General features: G+C 37.8%; 1 protein-coding gene across 2 annotated transcripts; it reads left to right on the top strand.

Moving 5' to 3' along the window:
* Positions 1-1,729: 1,729 nt before the first annotated feature.
* On the top strand, positions 1,730-24,340 carry LOC105842165 (sodium channel protein Nach). 2 transcript variants are annotated; one of them, XM_038014390.2, is made up of 12 exons: positions 1,730-1,985; positions 3,824-3,920; positions 4,581-4,690; positions 8,812-8,977; positions 13,667-13,818; positions 15,761-15,902; positions 21,279-21,443; positions 21,902-22,010; positions 22,093-22,146; positions 22,873-23,014; positions 23,623-23,729; positions 23,969-24,340. In XM_038014390.2, the coding sequence occupies exons 1-12, from the start codon at positions 1,804-1,806 to the stop codon at positions 24,223-24,225; spliced, it is 1,683 nt and encodes a 560-aa protein (XP_037870318.1). In that variant the 5' UTR covers positions 1,730-1,803; the 3' UTR covers positions 24,226-24,340. The 2 variants fall into 2 exon arrangements, with proteins under 2 accessions (XP_037870318.1, XP_021206004.1); XM_021350329.3 differs by lacking the exons at positions 1,730-1,985; positions 3,824-3,920; positions 4,581-4,690 and adding an exon at positions 5,082-5,759.
* The last annotated feature ends 579 nt before the right edge of the window (positions 24,341-24,919 follow it).

Genomic DNA, 24,919 nt, shown 5'->3' on the forward strand with positions numbered 1-24,919 from the left:
CCAGGCGTGCTCTGGGGGGGGGGGGGGGCGTGCTGTTGGCTGTATCAATCGATATAGCCAACGCCTTCAACACGATCCCCTGGAGTACGATCATGGAGTCATTACGATTTCACCGCGTCCCTACCGGTCTCCGCAACCTAATCGAAGATTATCTCTCAGGGCGGGCTGTAATCTTCCCCGAGCGGAGCGGGTGGGGACGGAAAACAGTGTCGCGGGGAGTTCCACAGGGGTCGGTACTGGGTCCGCTCCTGTCGGATATAGGCTTCGACTGGGTCCTCTGTGGGGCTAACCTGCGTGGCGTCGAAGTGGTTTGCTACGCTGACGACACGCTGGTGACGGCCCGCGGAGACGACACGCTGGTGACGTGAATCTCGTAGTCGGGGGTGTCACCATTGCTGTCCAGCTGAAGCTCAAGTTTTGGGCCTTGTGCTGGACAGCAAATGGAGGTTCGACCACCATTTTAAAATGCTGGTTCCGAGGCTGATGGGGACGGCGGGTGCGCTGACCTGTCTTCTTCCCAACATCGGTTGATGCAGCGCCGGTATCAGGTGACTGTACCTGGGGGTGGTGCGCAGTATGGCCCTGTACGGTGCTCCCGTGTGGTCGCCCGCACTTACCGCGCGAAACGCGGCTCTGCTGCTCAGAGCTCAGCGGGCGCTCGCGGGCGACCGAAGTTCGTGGGAGGCCATGGCCGGGTTCTGTGATTTGGTCATGGCGCTTCGTGAGGCTGAGGAGCGCGAAAGGGAATGGGATCCTTCTTCAGCTTCACAGCGCAGAAGGCGGGATGGACGGCGCGTGCGAGAGGCCACCGCTCAGCCCCCGTAGGGACTATCGAGTGCCGGGTGTGGGGGCGCCAGGCACTCGACTGTTGGTCCGGTGGTGAAGCGGTGCAAGGTGGCTCCTGGGCGCCGCTCACGGTATGTCTCACGAGACGAGGTCCTTCGGAAATTTCACGGGGATGAGATGCCGTCTTACCATTAGTACGGGTACCGGCTAAGGCGAGACTTTCGGCGCGCACCGCGGTACCGTAAGTTTCGTGTAGTCGGTGTGGTGGAGCTCGATGGGGTTTAGTCGGTAGTCGTTCTGCGGGGCAAGTGCTTCGCGCGCCTTTTTGAAGGTGTAGTCTCCTGTGAGAAATTGGGGGAGGTGAAGGACCTCGGCCCTTCTCTTCTCCCCTTCTTCCCCTCAGGAGGCATCGGAGTCCCGCACAATCCGGTCCGTTACCTCCCTCGACCGGGTATCCGTAAAAATAAAATAAAAAAAAAAGACCTTCCACAGGATGGATCGACGACCTATTGATTAAGGTTCGCGGGGATCCGCTGGATGCACGCAGCACAGGACCGATCTTTGTGGCGAGGCTTGGGAGAGATCTAGGTTCAGCAGTGGACGTCCGTGGGCTGATAAAATTAGTAGTTCGTAGGTAGTAAAATCACGATATGAGATGTAAGCTCCGAACGGGGTTAATGTAGTTAATTTTCATTGGCGATGGCTATGGGCGTTGTAACTATTCTTAATCTGGTGGGCCACATACTTTTATATCTTTGACATGAGTAAATTGCAATAGTCTAATACAATATTATGCAAAATATTTCATAATTAATACCACTAGTTATAGTTTTATGGATAGCTATTTTATGGACTTCGTAGCAGTGACAGCAACTATAATTTATAACTTCAACGCTATCTGTCCTCGATCTGTTTTATAATTACCAGTTCGTGTTCGGCTGACAAAACCACAAAACGTACTTATTCATTTTTGATACTACTCGTAGATAGTTTCGAATGGTTATTTCCTAAACCACAATGTTTCATGAAGGTGACAATTCTCAAAGGAATAAATCTCGGTTAATAAATGCTTCCAATGGAAAAGATGATAAATCCGTTAAAAAAAATTTCTGTACTAGAAAATTTGTTGAGTTTTGTAGAAGAACGGACTTACATGGCTATAAATATATAGTAATGGAGGGTATCAGCACTTTTGAAAGGTTTGTACTTTAAAATATATTCAGATTAATTGCTTGGCGGATGAATTTGCAATTCCTATGTTGAGTGTGGCGGTATATTGTGACTCTACACTGTTAACTCAAACCTACCCTGCAAATTCTGTTGATCAATTTTGTACACAGACTAGGAGATAGGACAGGTGAACCCTATATCAACAAATTATTTAAATTTATTAAATTAAATTTTTACTTGCATAAGTAGATGAGCTTACGATTTTCTCAGTAAGAGGTTACTGGTTCAGAAGTCTCATTTTGAACACGCTTATTAACTTCATGTGTAGGTACACATGTTAGAACAGTGATTCTCAACTTTTTTTTGTTGCGGCACATATTTACCGATTTCAAAATTTGGCGGCACACAAAAAAAAAGATAAAAATTATTTACTTATTACAACACACTGCATAAATAGTTTATCAAAAAATTTTAATAGACGAAATAAACTAAAATATACTACTATATTTTTTTTTGTGGATTTAAATATATGTTTAAAATATTTTTCTTTTAAAATGATATAATTTAATAATATTAACATTAGTATATATTCGCAAAATTTGGCGGCACACTTTTGAAATTTGGCGGCACACAAAAGTGCCGCGGAACAGTGGTTGAGAATCACTGTGTTAGAACAAGGGAGCTACCGTCACTTCGCTTCGGAAATTCTAATTTATTATTGATCTTATTGAATTTTCTCTCTTCATCTTTCATAATATCGCGCGCTGTTATTCATAGTCATAACTATTCAAAATTTTTTGTCCAAATGATGTAGCGTAAAAGACAAAGTTTAGCTACCTACTTTAAACACCAGATGCGATAAAAGTATTTATTTTGATATAAGGATCAATTTGTTACTACTGTATGTGCGTTAAAGAATTTTTATCAATTTGTATTGTATTTATGGCTCGTCATTTTGGCGATAATGGCGTACGCATGACAGATAAATATATGCTGTTGCGGGTATTTTGTTGTAGGACTATTTAAGATAATATTTCCATTATAGATAATATACGTATAACATCAACTGTTTTTGCAGCGCACGCCAGAATATCTCGCAAATGACCTTGACCTTTATCGTTATATTTTAAGTGTTCACACAACATGTTTATAAATTATAGCCTATGTGTTATTCTGATGTGTAAGGTATATTATTGTAAAGTTTCATCAAAATCCATTCAATAGTTTTTGCGTGAAAGAGTAACAAACATACATCCATACATTCTTACTAACTTTCACATTTATAATATTGGTAGGATGTATGTTAGAATGTATGTAAGTATTATAACGAAAGTTTTGAACCTCTTATAAAGCGTCGCACTAACTCGACATTTGACATACAAGGACCGGTGACAATTCATAATTAAAAAAATATCTTCCTTACTAGGATAATCAGGATAAGGGTTTTTTGTTGGGACTAGCTCCTAATTTTAACAACAAAGCCAAATTAAGTCGCTGCGCTATACAAATTAATAGCTTATTAATGACATGTTGACGTTTAATTGTAACGCCACATTGAATTAATAATAGTTTAAAAAAAACTAAAAAACATGTTTTTCTAGAAAACTCAACTACAAATAGAAAATAAATTTATTGTAAAGAAAACGAAGCGTGTTTAGGTAATATGAAAATGTTAATCTTTCTACTCATATCTGTCAATAAAATGTGTATAATTATTGACACCACGCACCCCACGGTTTGGGTGATTATACTGATAGTATAGATATTATTTGAATATTGAACATCAATCTAATACTCGTACTATTATATAATATATATGAAATATTAGAGTAATCATCAACTATTTTATAAATTGCCATTGATATAGGTGCTGTTGGGCAATATCTGTAGCCGTGAGTATTGTCTGCGCGGCATATTTCGTGGTGACTGCCTACAGATGGTATGCTCGGAATCCCATTGTTACAGTAAGCACATTTGTTTTCGTTTGCAATGACGGTTGATGTGAATCAACATCTTTGTAAAATGAACCCTTTTTCGGGCCGGTTCGAATTTCTGACGAGATTCGCGCGCATAGAGGTTCGCGGCTCATGTGGTACTCAATGGCCGTAGACAGACGCCCATACCCGATCCTGTGAACCGAATGGTTAACAGTCGACGTAGCCCTAAACACGTCATTGCGGATCCTCATCATTCCCGATCCTGCGGACAGAATGGAAAGCAGTCGATGTCGCCCCAAACACGTCATTTCATGCACCGGTCATCGTTCTCGTCGAATCCGTCGCTTGCGACGAAGGGCTCGACGAGTAAATTAACCCTGAGACACAGGCCACTGAGTTTCTCGCCGGATCTTCTCAGTGAGTCGCGTTTCCGATCCGGTAGTAGATTCTACGAAGCACTGCTTTTGCTAGGGCCAGTGTTAGGAACACTCTCGGTTTGAGCCCCGTGAGCTCACCTTGCTCGGTGAATGTAGAATAAGCACTCGAGGTTACTAGAATAGGTGAAAAAAAAGTGCAGCTAACGCCAAGGACGTTGGGGCAATAGCCGATCACTTTAAGCTTTATACAAAATCTTAAAAAAACTGGTGTAATTATAATATGTACGTAATATATATTTGTATGTTTTAGGTAATAGAGAGTACACAAGGAGCTATTTGGGACGTACCGTTTCCAGCAGTCACTATTTGTGATCTTAATCTAGTCTCAAAAAAGGCGGCTCATCGTTTCGCAGAAAATTTGTTAGTATTTATAATAACAATTTTAAAAATATAATGTGAAAATATAATATTTCCGTGTTTGAATTTTGAATTTTGACTTATTAGTGTAGGCCTTTTTCATTTACCTAATAAATATAATTGTTTATTCGTGCATAGCGTTGTATCGTTATTTGATCGACAACTATTGTTGTTCGAAAGTTTCAGTCTCAATCTACGAGGAGGGATTAAAAAGTTGTGAGAACTCCTTGGTAAGAAAAAAAATACTGGCAGGCATAGCTCAGATACATATTTGTAATATTAATAAAGAAAAAATCTTCGATTCTATTTTGTTTTTTTCTGAATGTAGTCATTTGTTTGCTTCGTGTCAGAACGTGTTCTCAAAAATGGAGTAAAACGAATTATGGGCCGTTATTAAATACCTCTGTTTAAAAAAGTTAACGGTGCAAGTGATGAACGAGCACGGAAGACAAACATCGTTGCGGCCGTCCATCGACGTCAGTCACTCAAGAAAATATTGCGAAAGTCGAGAAAATTGTATTGAGCGATCGAAGAGCTACCATCCGGTACTTATATTACGATACTAATATGGAAGTATTCAATCCATATTGAAACAATCTTTAAATATGAGAAAAGTCTTCGCAAGATCGGTGCTGAGAATGTTAACCGACAGTCAGAAACAAAATCGACTTGACATTTCGAAGATATTGTTGGACAAGTTTCAAGAAGATTCTCAAAACTGTTTATCTCGTTTCGTAACAATGGACGAAACGTGGGTCCATCATTTTGATCTCGAGACAAAACAGCAATCTCCGCAATGGAAACGGCCATCATCACCGACCCCGAAAAAGTTTCGTGTCGTGGCATCAGCTGGCAAGGTTACGGCCTCAATATTTTGGGACTCAGAAGGGATATTGTTGATTAATTACCTGGAGCGTGGAACCACTATTACAGGTCAATATTATGCAGCTTTATTTTCCAAGTTGAGGAATGCCATCAAAGAGAAAAGGAGAAGGAAACTTGGAAGGGACGTGCTGTTTCATCACGACAATGCATCCACGCACAGGTCGGCAGTTGCAATGGCTGTCATTCAGTAAGTTGGCTTCGAATTGGTTGACCACCCCCCTTATTCAGCAGATCTGGCACCTAGCGATTTTTATCTATTCCCCAAATTGAAAGAATACTTAAGGGGAAACAGGTACGAAGACGATAATGAGGGGATGGATGCCGTGGAGAGCTTTTTGCAGGACCATGGCATAGCTTTTTTTGAAAGGGACTGAATCCTTGGAGAAGCGCTAGACTCGGTGTGTAGAGAGACTCGGATTATGTAGATAAATAAATTATGAAGTTATCAATAGTCGTTATATTCTATCTCATTTTCACTACCTACTTTTTGATCCTCTTAGTATATAGAATTCAGTTTTGAAATCTATATGAACCGACTTCAATGAAACTACACACATGTGTGTAGTTTGGTCCAATTTGAGAAATATGATGGTTTTCATCTGTTATTAATTACATTACCTACTTTTTAATAGCAAATTGTTTAATATGTGTCAAAAAGTAATGACTCCCTAAGTTTCTAACAGATGGCAGTGTAAGCTAAATTATCGACATGATGCTCTAGTGACCGGTTTGTTTAGTATCTAATAGGTGGCGCTGTGGTAGAGGTAAAGAGATCAACCTTAGATTGTCTCTAGTTGAAAAAGTGTTCGGATGTAAGCAGCAAATCACAACCCAAAATCTTACTAAAATAGCGCTAGCGTTGAAGTGTGCGAGTTGAAAAAGTTTCTAAAATAGCTTGGCGCTATCTTTATATAATAATTAGCACTTGCCACGATGGTGCAACCCTAATTGGTTATTTTTCGACGGAAAATTTTTCATACAAAGAGATTGCGCTCCTTACCTTTTCTCTCCATAATATATGCTACATTTTGTTCATTCAATGTTTTTTCTCTTTCGGTGCCTAAACTATTATCCCGGTTGCGATGAAACTTGACAAAGTTAATAATAATATGTAAGTACCATCAACGTACAATAGATGGCTCCATAGTTTTAACAACTCCCCTGGTTGAGCCCTTGCTCGCTCACTTGTCCTGGTGAAAGTGGAAAGGCATTCGGGCATCAATAATAGATGTTTTTCATAAAACTGGCATTTTAGTTTATTGAAAGACACACCTTATTATTTTATTGAAAACACGTTTCGAGGTACAGATCGTCTGATTACAGAAAGCAAAATTTTAATGAAAAATAATCTTTAATTACCAAAACATGTCATTAAATACATATGTATATGTTTTTTGTTTGTCCTCAAATGATGTCATCATTAATTAGTATTATTCAAATCGATACTTTAGGTAGTAACTACTTTCTTATTTATTTTTTATTGTTGTTTTTTTTATTGCTTAGCTGGGTGGACGAGCTCACAACTCACCTGGTGTTAAGTGGTTACTGGAGCCCATAGACATTTACGACGTAAATGCGCCACCCACATTGAGATAAGTTCTAAGGTCTCGTATAGTTACAACGGCTGCCCCACCCTTCAAACCGAAACGCATTACTGCTTCACGGCTGAAATAGGCGGGGTAGTGGTACCTACCTGCGCGGACTCACAAGAGGTCCTGCCACCAGTTTTTAGACTCTTCGCACCATTTTCGCACGCGTAGTTTTTATTGTGGTGCCAATAGATGGCGTGGATAGCGGATTGAAAAAATAAGGAAAAGGAAATCCCAACATAACAATCCTAAAATTTTCTCGGGGATATAGTACTTAATTGGTAGAAAAAATTACATTGATAGAAGGATTTTTTATTGCCTTGTAGGCAGACAGCACACGGCCCGTCTGATGGTAGTTACCGAAGCTCCTGAACGTCAGCAATACCAGGAACACACAGCCAAGTCACTGCCTACCGCTGAGTACTCTTCGCGAGCCTTCTTTCAAGAAGGACGTTAATACGCTCGAGGGGTCTGACCGGTCACCCTTCTTTCCCGTGATAAAAATTTCCAGGAATCGGCATTACAAATTTATTTCGTTTTCATACTTGGAGCAGAGTGTAGACTGTAGAGTAAAAGGTTTTTTTAGAGTAAAGAGTAAATTTTTGGTAAAATAAGAATGTATTCGTGTTTTTATGCGTTGGTTAGTTAAAAGCTACCATTGCCTCTGTGGGCTCCGTGAATCAAACTTTCATTAAGTCTTTGATTTTTGGATAATATAAAGAAATATCGTGCTATGCGATCCAGACTGTTTGTAAGATGGATCCACCAAAAACGGCTTCGTTTTGGGTGCGGTGTGGGCTATGGGGCTGTTAGGATGCGACTTCTTGAACAGTTTTTTTTTGTTTTTTGTAATATCACAAAGCAAAAAAATATATAGCATTCAACTCAACATTAACTGTCTGCTGTTATTCAAATAAAACAGAAGGAAACCGAACGAAGAAAAATAATGTTTTTATGCTTTACCTTCGAATAGTTCGCGCATAAAGCGATTGCTTTCTTTTCGCAATGTAATGCACACCTACGCTTTATGTTATACAGGGCAACAATGTTTTCTAATTTTGAAAATGCGAATGTACTTTTGTTTGTTTCTCTCATACTAGTCCCTGAATTCTCCTCACATTAATTTTATTCATACCGGTAATTTATCGTTTTCTTTTCAGTTGATAGCCTGCCGGGTTTTCCTTGCTGATCGCAGTTGGAATTCCTTCTTCAAGTCGACATGTGTTCATGTTACATACGATGAACTTTAACTTATGCTAAAAAACTATTAACCCGTGATTTACCGCCAACATGTATTAATCATGCAATCATCACATTATTATAGTATTTAAAAAAAAGAAACCATATGAAAATCATAGACATATGAGCACTCGATCTGTTTTATATCGCTCTTTTTAGCACAGGAAGTACTAAGTTTCTAGGAAAGAATTTCTAAGCACCTGCTACCTATGAATAAAATAATTATTTCTTGTTATAAATTTTGTACTTTATCAAATTGGTCACCTTTTTATATAATACCATTGCTCGTTGTGTGGTTATTTTCAAAGTAAGCCAATTAAAAATTAAAAATAAAATGACGTCGGACAACATGGGTCATCCCTAGTTGAGTTTCTTTTTGGAAAACTCTCAAAATTGTAATATTTGTTTTAGGACATTACCAGGCGACGTAACTTTGGATTTCATTTTAAACACAATAAAATTTGCGCCCACCTTACATTCTTCCTATGGTGCAGACCCGGAACAGAGAAAGAAGCTTTACAAGTTGCAGAGTGTATTGGATCTTAACCAGATTGCTATCGAAGAAATGTATAGAAGAGTAGGTATTAACTCTCATATTGCAGATGTACTTGACCTACACTGTTGCTTGTTACTTTATTGTGTTTGTACTCTGTGCACCTGTTGAATTTATGTAGATGTAGGAACTCAATGTCACAGGCATTATCTTCTATGTGCTTAGTGCGAGTTTTTTAACGTTCTCGATAGCGTAAAAGTTAGCTTATATTTGTATGGAATGGGATCGTTTGCGTACGTTTGCCGCTAGGGGCGCTGTTCCAACTGCATACAAAACTGGCTTAACTTTTACGATATCGAGAGCGTTAAAAAACTCGCACTAAACACACTGGTCTATTTTAGAACGATTCAATGACAGAGCGTGGTTGGTCGTATTTTTCGACACAGTTCACGTTTTCGTAAGGGTAAGTAGTAGGTTTTTTTTTCTTCTTATTCTTTGGTAGCCTAACGGGCTTTTCCAGCTATGCGCAGACGGGTAAGTGTGCTTACGGGTTCAGCCTGTGAGAATTTACTGCCCTTGCAGAATCAGCGCTGTGCAGAATCTAGCACTGAATCGAAATCGTGACCCACTGAGAAGATCCAGCGAGAATCTCAGTGGATTGAGAACGATGGCCGGTGCTTGATGAGCCTAAAAGCACCTAGAGATGATCCGGGGATCCAATAAGACATGTTTTTGGCAACGGCGGCTAAAATAAAGGAGTAATCGTGTCTTCTGAGTGAATTCTGAGGCGGTAGATGAGCTCAAGTATATAATAAACGTTAATATTTTACACGTTCATCTAAACGTATGAAACGAATATTTATTTATTAATGGGGTGTACCCCTGGACAGATTTAGAAGAATGTCAAAGAAATATTGAATTTATCGCGCTATATTCTAACTTTGCGCCTGTCGTCACTAACACAAACCTATTGAATTTGTATTTTTCTACGAATTTAATTGGCTTTAATTAACTTTTCTTTAATACCGCGTTCGTTTGTGCTTCGAATTTTTTCCAAATTTTCAGTTAGAGTTTACATTTATTTTTGCGTTTATTGCCGCGCTTATCGTGTTACGTGTGAACTATTACTGAGAATGCTAGATCTAAATGGCACTCGCAGTGCTAGAGAGTTAAGACATTCTTGGTTGGAAACGAACGTTTCGAACTTCATCAGAGCTGAAGACTGGCCGTCGTCTAGTCCGGTCTTAATCCGCTGGATTATGATTTATGGTCAGTTTTAGAGAGTACGGCTTGCTCTAAACGCCATGATAATTTGGAGTCCCTAAAACAATCCGTACGATTGGCAGTGAAAAATTTTCCCATGGAAAGAGTGCGTGCTTCTATTGATAACTGGCCTCAACGTTTAAAGGACTGTATTGCAGCCAATGGAGACCACTCCGAATAAGCTTTTTATACTTTAAATTGTTTTATATTTATGTATTAACCTAACACACTGTAAAAGTAATAAATGTTATTTGCAATAGAATTTATTTTATTTTTAATTGTAACAGTATTTATGGACAGACTAAGTATCTTGAATTGGTAGACCACACCGTACAGAGACACACACGACAGGGCCGTAAACGATAAGCTGTGAAAATCCGATTCATTATTACTGGAGTTTTAAGAAAGCAGACGATAACTTCTTCTAAAAATAAATTTGAAGATCCAGGAAACTTGAGTTGTTGCAGTATGCACAAAACTGTGAGAAGACTAAAATCGCCCAAATAAATTCATATTTGCCTGCCAGAGTACGCTGACATAATTGGAAATGAGACATGCGGTGGAAGGTCACTTATAGCATGGAGGACGCGTTCGGAACTCAGCGGCGTTGGTTTTGAGTGACTAATGCATGTAATGGTCGATAATGGGTGCCTATTAAACGACACGTTATGGAGATGGATTGGACTTTTTGCATTACTAGCTGTACCCGTCCGCTTCGCTGGGCATTTAAAATGAACATAATTATTTCTCACCCCCATAAAGATTCTCATCATTAACGCCCCCGTAACTGGTGTAGGGAGTCCAACACTCATATAAATATTAGCCTATCAATTAAGTACATGTATTTTCTAGATGGATACAAAGTTTCAAGTCAATCGGATGCATGGTTCAGTAGTTATAACGGAACATCCGTAAAAACCACTGTAGATTTATATATTATATAGTAGAGATAAAGCATCCTAGACCTTAACCTAAGTAATTGTGAAAAAATGATTTTCTTAATCGTTTTGATCGTTTGTTTTTTCAACGTTTGCAATTTTAAATTAAGTAATAATAAACAAAATTGTAATTGATAAATATAATTGTCAAAAAATTCTATAATATTTGGTTTAATAGTTATACACTTTTTAACGTTCTTCTAAATATAATATAAAGTACAATCTAGTTTTAATTAGTATTCATTGGTAGGTATGTATTATTTTGAGTATTTTCTTATATGCCACAATATCTATTAATCATTTTGATATATTTAATTCGATTAAAATCGATGACGTTGAAAGCGTTTATCTGTAATTTTACTCACTTTATATTAGTTCCACCTGTAGATATATATATTTGTGTCGGACATTATGAAGAGGCATGGCCAATTTTGCGTAAATTTAAAAAGTATAAAGTATACTTTTATGTAATAATAACAGCTCATACGTTTAAGCCACTATAATATCTATTGTTAATTTAAAAACAAAAAAAAGAAATGGTAATCTTTTCGACTTCCTTCTCGAATGCGAACGTAAATCTTTTAGCGATGAACACTTAAAAGAAAACTTGTGTTTTTTTTTTATGAAAACAAATAGTCACACTATCCGAATCAGATTAAGCGGTGATTGATAGTGAAACTATTGTTCATGAAAGCGAATGTCCCTATATTAATCGTTCACATTGAAGATATGTTAAGCGATAACTTACTGGTTAGTTGTTCTTTGGTTCTATGAGTTGCTCGTCGTGATTTGTTACAGGAACAGGGGTCTTGCTTAAAGGATTTATGTTTATATTTAAATGATTTGTTTTTGCTTGTTTGATTAGTTGGATGGGCGAGCTCTCCGTCCGCCTGGTATTAAGTGGTTACTGGAGCCAATACACATTAGCAACGTAAATTCCGCTACCCACCTTGAGACATGAGTTGTAAGTCTCAGTTTTACAGTACAACGACTGCCCACTACACTCTTCAAACCGAAACGCATTACTGCTTCACGGCAGGAATGGGTAGGGTAATCGTGCCAGCTCCCAAACGCCCGTAATCCCAAACGCGTAGTTACGCAAATTATAATTTTTGCCGGTTCGGCTTATAATAAATACACGATTTTATTACTTCAACGCGGAAATAATTCCTGAAAATCTGTTAAGTACCTACGCATTCACGATAATATTCTCATTTTATTTTATTGAAGTGGATTACATTTTTTGTTACAATATCTGTAAACAGTATATTTATGTGCGAAACTTGCACAAGCTTGTCGGGAGAATAAACACTTTGATCGACCCATCACTTTGAGTTTTAGAGACTGATTTAGACGCTGTCGTTGAGCATTTATAGTTTGAGCACTTATAGCTTGACGCTAAGCACTTAGCTTCAGCTCCTGTTTAGAATTTACGACAAGGTCTTAGCAGGGATATTCATTACACGATATTATAATGTGTATTTATGTATTGATCGATAGCCTGATACGTATAAAAAGACTTTTGATGATTTTGACTACTTTTTGCAATGAAATCACAGGTACTACACACCTACTGTATTATGGTACTTTCCTAATTACGGTCAAGAATAAGTTGGAAATAAATGACAAGAAAGTAGTAGTAAAATAAAACAAATAAAATAAAATGTAAGTTTATTAATTTGTAAAAGTATTTATAGCCGGACTACTAATAATTGCTTAATTAGTCTATCTACATTGTAATAGTCTCAAAATTAAACATTTCCTTTTATAGCAACTTCTGCTTGCAATACTGCAACGTTTATCTATTCAGTAATATCAGATCCCACGGAGACTAGTTGAGTTTATGTGTATCGGTTTTCTTCAAAATTCATTTCCATAATGGTTGAGGTACAGCTTATACAGAGCTATACAGAACATCTGTTTTTTTGGTTGTTAATGGCGGCTACTCTTTGTTGGCACTATTACGTAATTGATGGTCGAAAAAACACAAAGAAGGAAATAATACAGATTATAGAAATTTTGCATTTCTTTATACTAGATTAACACACAGTCGTCGTCGTTGCCCGATAAGTAAGGCGTCTGGCGTACTCGTTTTGAGCGATGCGACGATGCCTGATTCAACGCTGATTTGTTCTGCAGAAATTTCAACATTTTTAAATAAATGCATGCTGACTACGTGCCTATTTAAGTAACAATCAAGAAATAATATCGTTTAATAAAATCAAATCTACAAAATTATCAATTTGATTAATTGCGAGATGTAAAGCGTAATTATTTATTTTATTACTACTAATTTTATTAGGGTGTTTTATGAGCTACATATTTCAGTCTTGGAGCGGATTCGTGTTCCGATTTGAAGCTTGAAGAAACCGTTACATGATACAGTTGAGATTTCGATCCCGCGTGTTGAGATAGGTGGTGGTATATATTTACATGGTAAATGATGTAGTCGGCAGCTGAGTTTCTCGTATTAAATTCGGCGATCAGTAATATCGCCTGCCTCTATTCAAATACAGGATATCGTATTATTCATGCAATAAATAAAATTGAATTACACGTTTACATGTTACAGATATCTCCAGCGTATAGATGTGATAATATAATACAGAGATGCCTGTGGAAAAACACAATTTATCGTTGTGATCAATTGTTTCAACCGGTGTTTACGGTACTTAATTTGTGCTGTACTTTTAATTACTTTGCTGTAGAGGAAAAAACGAAAACGTGAGTAATGTTAGATATTAGAATATAGTTTGTTAGTTAGTGAAAATAAATATAATTATTTATGAACATATTTGAAGGCGTTAAAACATCATCATCATCATCATCAGCCTTTATCTGCCCACTGCTGGACATAGGCGTTAAAACGTATTATTTTTTTTTTTTTTTTTTTATAACAACTAAGAGGCAAACGAGCAAGACGGGTCACCTGATGGTAAGTGATTCACCGCCGCCCACGGTCACCAGCGTTTACGCCAGTGCGTTGCCTACCCTTCAGATAAGAATATGCTCTTTTCTTGAATAACCCAATGTCGCAGTTGTTGGGGAAGACCGCTGATGGCAACGAATTCCAGAGATTTACTGTGCGTGGCAGAAAACTGTTTTTAAAACGCATTGTATTTAATGCTGCTTTGACATTTAAATACAATTTAAACTCGGAGCCAGCAAATCAAGAATTAACGTATTTCCCTTAAAATATTTTTTTATTTTTTATTAGGTAGTTTTCGTTTTACATAAACTAATACCGTGTACAGCCAGCTGTATCTTCTTGTTCTGAATTCGCTATACTAATACAAATAAAATGTCTCCCTTTAATCCTCTTGTTATTTTAGCATTTGAATTTAAGTCATACACCCACGTTCTGTATTAATAGGTATATTGCTTCAAAGAGACTAATATTTTCTAATTTTCGTTTGTTTTTATTTTATGGATTGCGTGATTTACATTACATTTCTAACTAACCATAGTTCTATGACTATATTCACGTATTTTTCTACACACCTATAAAACAGATGTATCTATATACTAAAATTTAAAGAATTATAATTACTATATATTATTATTATAGTTTCAGACGATGATAACAATGTTTCACATGTGGTCCAAATCGATCGATCGTGTATAAGTTTTATACTATAACTAAATACTATGATACATTAAAAGTGCACACATAATTCGTTTCTTCTTCTTTTTTCCTTCCTATTAGCCTCCGATGGGGTGTAGGGCCCGAATCAAATTCTTCCATTTACATCGGTTCAATATGTAAAATAAACCAAGTAAATGTTTAGGTTATATGTAATAAAATTCTGTGTACACATTCTCTTGCGTCTCATAATAATTCGATTTCCGGGCCGCGCTCGAAGGAAATTATTTATTAGAGGTACATAACTACGTACACTAACTACCTTATGTTAAGTGCTTGCTATACCAGCTATTTGCAACATAAATATAATATTTTTTATAAATAAAGTTTTTTTAGATTTTGTGTCTTGTTCGGTTTTCTGATTAAGTTTATAAAGGCATTTAATCGCTTTTCATTACTTTCAACCATTTGATTATCTCTTGGATTCACTATTTTTGTTGTGTTATACCTGCTTATTGGCTAAGCGTTTTCCTCATTCACGAGGATAAATAAATCTTTTCATTGTGTGTTGTGTAAAATGGCGAGTGATTAATTGTACAGGAGCTGAATTAATAGAAAAAAAAATACATCACGTTAGTCAGATGTAATTGGAAGAGTTATATAGTTTTTAAAGTTTGATCATCATGAATATGCCTATTGGGAAAATTTCGAACGAAAACCGTACTGGACCAATCTGATTACTAGAATACCCAAGAATCAACTAGTGTGGGATAAACTGAGAGCTGTGAGAACACTCACATGACCTGTGACACATGTCTGAGCCGGCCTTTGTTGTTGATCCAAAGTACAAACATACATAGCTGATTCAATAAAAAAATAGTCTTCAATAAATATACGGTTGATTGTTGTGGTTTAGGCGTCAAAATATATTATTCTGAGGAGGTGACACAAATATGTTGAAGGAAACTCCATTTTAGCTAAGTTTGGACCTAGAGAACGATATCAACCATTTAAAGGAAGTAACGATAGCTCCATGTGAATAGCATCAACCTGTGGATTTATAGTGCTTTAAAATATTTACAGTTTCAAGCGTCCCAACGTTTTAGTGAATACACCTTTGCCGAGACGCGTTGCCTCATGTGGTTACCAAACTGCGTTAACAGTTCTAATTAAAACTGACCCCTTGGACTATTACAGCGCCTCAGTAGCTTCACAAGGCGTATTGGTAAGCATTATTATAGTAAATTTGTAATGTCGTTATATGCACTTTCGTTTTGTGGTTGGTTATGGATCCAAAAATGACGACAAGCGAATAGAAACAAATATTGATGGAACAAGAATACATCAACATATCGATTTTAAAACAAACTCTCATTATGATTAATTATGAGCGCTCGTCTATCGTAAAACTCAGTTATATGATTAAAATGAAAATTTCTCAAGTGTTACGCGCTGGGATTCGGAATAAATAAAAATTCTAACGAAGTACAAATTAACACTCTATTAACACTTAAAACACTTTGAAATTCTCAATTCACATCTTTCGCTTCGCTTCAGGTAAGCCGTTCGTTGTTTCGCTTCGAGTAGTTCCGATTACTGACTGTTTCGTGTCATCTCTGCAACGATTTTAAAGTCGATACGACGTCCCTAGATTTATCGAGAACATTCTGAGCAAGTCGTGTAGCTTCAATGTGTGTTGCCGCTATCTGTCAATAGATGGCGTTGTACTTGTTAAGCTTTCTCGACGTTACGAGTTCCTTTAATTTTCGTTTCGGCTATTCGGCGATAGATGACATTGCTCTTACCGGCGTAGCACAGCTATACTAATGTGCTCAATTGAATTGATAGCTGGTCGTCACGTCATTAGCGCCAAAAATATTAATTTAGTTCATTAATTAGTTAAAAACTCGCTCCAATGAGTAAAGAAAACAGCTAGAAATTTGAGGAAATATTTTCACAATAGCGATCAATCATATTTAATCAAACACTATTTTTAAATCAATTTGTATTTCGGTTTACGTAGGCGTCATTTGTGATTGATAATCTATTGTGATAAATTAATAATTAAGAATTAAATGCACGGAGTCAACGGCGTGTACTGAGGTATTTATTTCACTGTGTCCCCGAGCTATCTATAGCTTGAAGCAACGGGAACTAAATAAGATCCAGTATATACATATAGATGGATTCGTTAGCCTTTGACCAATAAGACAAATTACATTGTAACAATTTTCTGTGTATTTATTTTTATTGAGAAGACAAAGCTCACAGTCCACATTAAATGGTTGCCATATTTTTCACAAAATGATTGCCGCCGTTCACCTTGAGACATGGCGTCGCAATCTCAATTGTATTGTATTGTGGGGATTCCCACATAGTGGGATTCCAGTCCGACCAGGCGCGTCCCCACGTGCTCATCGACCGTTCGTTTGCCCGACTTCGGTTCGTGACACATCTGGCGTCCAAGTGTTTTCTCGGAAGTGACTACCTGTGATAATTGCGTCGCATCGCCATTCGGATGTCTCAATTCGTGCCTACGATAGGTATCCTACTGAGAGATAATCGTATTCGTATGCTTACTCTACAACGCGAAGTAAAATCTCGCATTGCCGAACTTTGAGATGTCAGATGGTCTAATTTCTTAAAAGTACTCGCACCCCCCGGCCCCCGCGATCTTACTACAGCCTAGCTCGTACTCTTAAATCTATTATTAAGTATCAACTAATATTAACTATGCCCCCCTCGTAGGCGCCTTAGGCCGACTCGCGGGGTGCGATGACGACGAAAAAGCAGAGCTGCTGGCCGATACATTGCAAGCCCAGTGTACTCAATTCACGGACCCTGTTCATGTAAAATTAGCAGACAGTGACGGCGAAGGTAGAGCTTCCTTGCCATCCTCGGATGAGTTACCACCCGTCACCCCGATGGCAGTTAAAGACCTGTTCAAGGATCTACGTCCTTGCAAAGCTCATGGTTCCGACGGTATATCTAACCGTGTTATCAAACTTCTACCCGCCCAACTCATTGTGATGCTGGAATCTATTTTCAATGTCGCTATGACGAACTGTATCTTTTCCGGGGTATGGAAAGAAGCGGACGTTATCGGCATACATATACGTGGTAAACCAATTTTCCGACGACTTACCGAGCGATTAGCATCCTCATGTTTCTAGGCAAATTGTATGAGCGTCTGCTCTACAAACGCCTCAGAGACTTCGTCTCATCCAGGGGCATTCTCATCGATGAACAATTCGGATTACGCACTCGGAATCACTCATGCGTTTAACAGGTGCACCCCCTCACGGAGCATATTCTCGTAAGACTTAACCGACCAAAACGGTTCTATACGGGAGCTCTCTTTTTTGACGTCGCAAAAGTTTTCGACTAAGCTTGGCACAACGGTTTGATCGGTGATGAGGAACCTCGACGACGGCCTCGAATCGATCCGAAAACACATGAAGTCAGTGTCGTAGCGGTACTTCGATAAGGCTATGCGTTATGATAATCGCTTTATCGTGGCCGCCTAATACCCAATTCCTGTCGACACCCTAGATACGTTCTTACAGATCCATCAGATTCAATAACTCTTGCATTTGATGCCTTCAGTATTAACACCAAGAGCAGGCTCAGGGACTCTTGTAACCATCGTACTCGTCGAACTAGGCAGAGTTAGACGTGAAAACTAATCCATACATCAGCCCACTGAGTTTCTAGCTGGATCTTTTCAGCGGGTTGAGATTCCGATTCGGTATTAGATTCATTTGCAAAGCAGCTACTATTGAGTTATTAGGTCTCCTTTGGAGACGCTTGGGTAGCTGTTAGCAAATCCCACCCCTCCAAGCTGAGCACTTGCTCGCCTACCTGTCCTGGTGAAACTGTAAAGGCCTCCGGGCCGCCAGTGATTCTTCCTTCATAAAAATAATAATAAAAAGGTTACGTAGCCCCCTTACCTCGTCCGGGTTCTGACCTCGGAGGGGATTGGACGCTTGGGCGAGAGTGCAGAGGCACTGCATGATTGATTCGCGGTAGAAATGGGCTAGATCATTGATTTATATTGCAACTCTCTGGGCTAGATCGTGATAGCCATCCTTGCGGGTTCATCATTATCACGCCAAACCTTAAGTTTAAACAAAAAAGAAAAGTTCACAAACTTTCCGATAAATTGCAAAAGAATTTCAGTAATGTTCATTCGAAATGATTTTTATAGTATGACGAGTAATTTGTTAATGTTTATTTTGAGTTTGTCTGGAACCTTCTAATGGATTTTTGTTCTGAACATTTTAAAATAACTAGCTCTGATTCAAACTCAACAAACAAACAAAAACAGGCACTAAGTAATTTATAAGTTTTTGGTTACTTTTCGAACAACACGTGAATTTATTGATCCATCGATAAGCGTCGATTTAGAATCATATATTTTAAGCGTAACGAATGTAATGATTTTGTAAGAGCATCTATTTCGGGGCCTGTTTTCAAAAGTAATATAAATATTTGTGTAGAAATACGACTTATGACTTATTCGTGCCGTATGTACCCATCAAATACCAAATGAAATAATATTATCTTTGATTTTTTTATACATTAACCATGTTTAGCTTTTTGTGTACACTCCAGTTACCAATTGTAAAATTAAACTGCTCTAGTACAGCCTATTATGATTGAATTTGTTATTTTTTCCCTATTCAAACTAAAGTTTTTAGACTAGTGAGCTTACGGGCCTGATGGTCATCGTCGCTCATGGACGTCAGTAATGCTAGAGACAGAGACGAGCCTCTGCCTAACGTTGAAGACCATCCTGAAACCTTATTTGAAGAAGAACATGGCAAGAATTTTGACCGCGCTGATCTAAAATCTGATAAAAAGTCAGTGGGCATTACGCATGGCCATGATAGTTTTGAATATATAAAAGTTTGAAATAAATAAAAACGGAGAAAATGAAAAACAGGATCATGTACACAGCTTTATAATTTGTCCCAAAATGATAGCATTGAGTTATGAAGGACGGGCGTCGATTTGCACAACTAAAATTAAACGTTTAATTTGAAACTCTTGATATGATTAATAGTTTGTTTATGTTTGATTTGTAGATCAGTTTTGTTGCGATATTGATTTTTGTGGTATTGTTACGCCGGTAAGAGTAACGCTATCTATCGCCGAAGTAGAATAGCCGAATAGTCTTGAATATTCCACACATTTCTAGTATTGTGTTTCCGCTATCTGACAATAGATGGCGTTATACTTTTCGAGCGTTCTAGGCGCTACTAGATCCTTCGATATTCGTTCGACTATTCGGCGATAGATAACAATATAGCGGCGTCGTAACAATATATACGGCCACTGCCCGGTAAAAATTTTATTTTAGTTAGAATGGCTGAACTGTGCGAAGCAATAGATGCAAATAACCTTTCACCCCTCGATGTAAATTACGAAAAAATTCAAAAGAAAAAAATAGCTACTCATTGAGTTTTTCCTTGTTCCACCTTGTCAATAATGATGGGAGGCAACAACACTGATGACGTCACAATTTAAAACGACTGAGTGCACCCTCTCTTTTCAATTTTAATTACATGGTTTATTTTATGAGTACCAATATTGTTAATATTTTTAATAGTTAACATCTTATTTACACACTTTTAAATTCGCTGACCCTACATTGAAATCCAATACACACCGATCTATCGACACTTGGATATTAAAATTGACCATGTCGGCTACAGAGATTGCCAAAGAAACAATTAGACATACATTCATAATTCTACATGGCACATTGTACATGTATAATATTTCACGGCTTCTGAAGTAAGTAAAATAGAGATTATTTTTTTTTGGGCCGGAGGAAATCGCCGCACTTTCGCCCTCCACTGGGGATGGAGGGCAGAGCATGTCAGAGTCGAACTGACTAAAACCTCCTGTTGCTCAATAACCAACGTGATCCAAACCTCGCATGAGACAGAACTCATGAAGAGGCAAAGGGAGGAAAGTGAAGCGCTTAGTGCGGAGCACATCTCTCCCAATACCCTCTCCCTCGGGCCGCCGGACCGGCGGTCGTTGGCGCCACGACCACCAGCCCTCTCGGTCGGCAGGCTGTCCGAAGCCCGCCTAGATGGCGCCGGTTAGAGTGAGCTGTCCTACGAAATACCCCGCTCGACCAGATCCAGCGTGGGTCGAGGATAGCCGGCCTTCCACTACCCGGATGCTCTTGCGTAAAACACGTGCAGAGCAGCTTGCACGTCGTCTTCTTAGGCCCCCCTCGCTGGCCCCCAGACCGACATGTGAGGGGGACCCGAAACACTTAGAGGGCCAGGGCTTGGGCGAGATCCGCCTCCCTGGTCCCCGCTCGACGGCGGCGAGCTTGTGCGTCTCTCACTCGCCCCGCCGCCTCCTTTTGCGAGATGGTGCACTCGCAGAAGTCGAGCATCGCCTTCCACGACTCGTCGTAGCGGAGCATCGACGCCACAACACTCGGCAACGACAAATCGAAGTAAAATAGTGATAGAATATTAATTTGTGTTATAAAGAGTATGTATTCAATTACTGCAAGGGTTGGCATAAAGTCATGATCAAAGTAAAAATCCGCTTAAATAATTGATTGATTTTACAGGTATTTATAGATGACTCGTATAATCTACCAGACTTGGATTCACCTGTTCGTATGGTGAATCCCTCTAGTGAGGTGTTCATAGCGTTGTCGCCAGAACGCACCTATTCAACCCCGGGCGTCAAAGGGTTCCCCCCTGAACAACGTCAGTGCTACTTCAAGGATGAGGTAATTGAGTAATGCTGTAGGTACGCGACATACGTAGGTTTTTAATGTAGATACATCGATCTACCTATAGCATATAGCATATGTTTATCATGTTTAATATGGATTTTTTGTAATTAAATTTTAGTATCTAAGTTAAGTTCGATAGTAGCAGATAGTATTGCTAAAAAACGTGTCGATTTACGTTTTTCTTATAAGTTGTGTAATCAAGGATTAATTTTGTCCAATGACAAAGATTTCGATCGCCTTCAGATTTCAACAAATACTTACTATCTTTATAGCAATTGCCTATTGACGTAAAACTCTTCAACTTATCGGAAATTCAACCATTTACATATCTAGGGAATATAAATTTGATCAAATATAAATTCAACTTCTGGTATAACGTCATATTAATTAATCTATACGGCCTGGTTGTTTTTGCGAGATAGCTCAAATTATAATTAAAACTATTCTTTTAGGTTAAAATTGCGAACTTTCGTCAGTATTCATTTCATAACTGCATTGTGTACCGTAAGCTTAAGAGCATCAAAGATGCCTGCAATTGCGCACCATTTTTTTTATCGAAAGGTAACATACTTATCTTTTATATATATCTCCACATTGTTGTTTAATTTCAAGTTTTGATTTCATTACATTGTTCTTCTTGCAGATTATTACAGGACTTGCAACTTTTACGATTTAGATTGTCTGGAGACTGTTTTATGTAAGTCCGTAATTAAGTTATTTTTTAAAGTCTAAACATACAGATTTTTATCAAATTTCTGACGTCTTTGGGCTACTCAAATCCAAAAAGCAGATAATGCCTTGCGTATACAATATAATAATATCTTCAGGGCGTTGTTAAGAATTCCACCCTATTGTAGTGAGTGCATCAGGCATATTCACCGATGCACACATTGTTGACTATTTCGCGATAATGCGCAAAAAGGTGGCATACATTATGCGTAGAGTAAGGAGGAAGCACCAACAACGTCTTGAGGGTATTAGCAGAAAAACTGGATGGACCGACACTGGATAGGTTCATCCAGTTTCATGTTTTACATGCTGCTTGATGAGGCTGCCAGGGACGGAGTTGATAGATTTACTTAAATACTTACATAGTTCGTAAGCTATTTGTAATGCTAAAACACTTATGAGACTATGATGTCCCGATTTTTTTTTCTTTTTTTTTTAAATATAATTTACAACAAACGAAATATTTCATATATTTATATTAGTACAAATTAATAAGTACAATGTTTGTGTTCAATTACATTATGTATAGTTTTTACATTTATGCGCAACATAATCTCAAAGAATGAGGATTGACAATATTTTGGTAATAATATTAGAATAATTAGTACTTTTATTTTGAGCATTTATTATTGAGATATACATATTTATGTTTAACATTAAAGTCTAAAATCTGTCATTACGCGATTTATTTTAGGGCCGAAAAGCATTAAAAATCATAATACCACGTTAGTTGACGATCTACACTGCTTACCAGAATGTGAACACTTCGATTACCCATTGGAAGTTGCTCTCGGTAAACTTGCTTCAAATATGCATTTGAATCGTCTGCCTTTTTTGTAAGTAAATTTTATATTATCAAAGTGAATCCGTAACGCAAAAGCCTTGTACTTAAGACCGTTTCCCTTTAGAGTCATTATGTACGAGAAATGATAGATTTGCATAAGGTGGAAGTGATGTGCATGTAATTTCCGTCAGCATATGCGTTAGTTCGAGTTGAGGTGTTCCCAGTTACGATTTATACAGAGCGCGAGGACAAGACGAGTATACTCGGCGTTTAGCAGACCAGTCGTACTGACAAATATTGGTGCCAAATCACAAAATAGGAAACAGATAAATAGAAAAATGTAGTTAAAGTGCTACAAATAGGCATAAAAATGTTCAACTTAATCAATAAAGTTACGTGCGACTGCCATTGAATGTTGAAAAACAACCAACAAAAGCACAATCATTACATCGTGTATATTAAAATAAATTATTGAGTGTATTTCAGTTTTTCAATACGAAAATAGTATTCGAATGATATAAAATCATTATTGTTTCTTTTTTGATTCCTGAAATTTAGTTTTTATCAACGATCTTGATTGGAATTCTGCATAATTGTCAATATATTATGTAATACAGTATTGCATATTTAATAACAATATTGTTCTTCATTAAATTTCAGTAATGAAGTTGATTTAGTGAATCAATCTGTATTGAATGTATTCTTCAACGACTTGGTATCGACCAGATATAGACGTGATGTATATTTAAATTGGCAAAATATCTTAGGTACGTACATTTTACCAGCCGTTGATGATTTTTTTTAAATATATCTTGTAAAATTTGGCACGGAGTAGTTCCTAGTCATAAAATTGTAAACAAAAGAAATAATGAAGTAAACATGAGATTAAATCGAAAGGTGTTTAATCAAAATATTTGTATTTGGCGTTTTGTATAAAAACAACTCTAAGATTATGCTTCATAATTTTTCCAGCGCTTGTGTAAGTTAACATATAACTCTTTTTCAGCTGCGTTCGGTGGCCTCCTTAGCCTGATGCTTGGCTTCACTTTGATATCTGGGTTTGATTTAGTTATATTTCTTGTACTACATGTCTTCTACGGGCTTATTCAGATAATTTTCGTATATAAAAATAAATATGTGCAAAAAATTAACGTTCAAGAGCGTAATTCCCACAAGGAAGCTTGGATAATGCCAAGACCGACGGATGCCATCGACAGGAAGACACGCAATGATCCGCTTTACTCAAACATACATTACTATTAACGTTTTGAGAAATGTAAATATCTAATCGATTACGGAATCGTATTGTTTATCTTGGCAATTTATCATGGTATCCTACACTTAGAAAAAGTAAATAAAATTAAACAAGCACGATTAATGTACGTGTTTTATTTCGTAATGCAGTAAACAAGTTCACAGCGACAAGGACTTATTAACTAGTTCTTACTTTCCTTAAGGCTTATTAAATGCCGTATTGCAAGACTGGGTAATAAACATCAAGCTATGCTGCGCTGTGTGCTTAAGCTGACATTCTCGTGATATATTTGTTCCTAGTTAGTTAGTTTTTAGAAATTGCTTTGATATACTAGATAGTAGTAGACGGTCAACGCTCTCGCGGCTCAACTACAAGGTGTACAGACTTGATTAAGTCATCTACTAAGTGTTCTCTTACTGAATGTACACGTACTGCCACAAATAGAGAGAAATGGAGAAACCTCTCAAAAGCCGCCACCAAGCAATAATACATACATAAACTCGACCACTCCGTCTGGAGTGTACGATTGAGAAGAAGAAGTAACTGGGTAAATATAACTCATTATTAGATAACAGTAAAGTAGAATCAGTGTATAGAAAACTGAAGCAGTAGCTAGCGCAGTGAGGAGCGAGTTAATTCGCATCAAGGCCTCTGGTATGTCGTAAGCAAAGCGCGGCAACGCATAATGCAACGCAGCACATT

The sequence above is a fragment of the Bombyx mori genome, chromosome 1 (assembly GCF_030269925.1).
Source record: "Bombyx mori chromosome 1, ASM3026992v2".
Classification (NCBI taxonomy): Eukaryota; Metazoa; Arthropoda; class Insecta; order Lepidoptera; family Bombycidae; genus Bombyx; species Bombyx mori.

Excerpts from the sequence above, each read along its gene's own strand:
- LOC105842165 (XM_021350329.3), top strand. The coding sequence starts at position 5,293 with ATGAGAAAAGTCTTCGCAAGATCGGTGCTGAGAATGTTAACCGACAGT. Across the intron at positions 21,444-21,901 it reads AGTGCTACTTCAAGGATGAG|GTTAAAATTGCGAACTTTCG; the intron begins GTAATTGAGTAA and ends CTATTCTTTTAG. Across the intron at positions 22,011-22,092 it reads ACCATTTTTTTTATCGAAAG|ATTATTACAGGACTTGCAAC; the intron begins GTAACATACTTA and ends TTCTTCTTGCAG.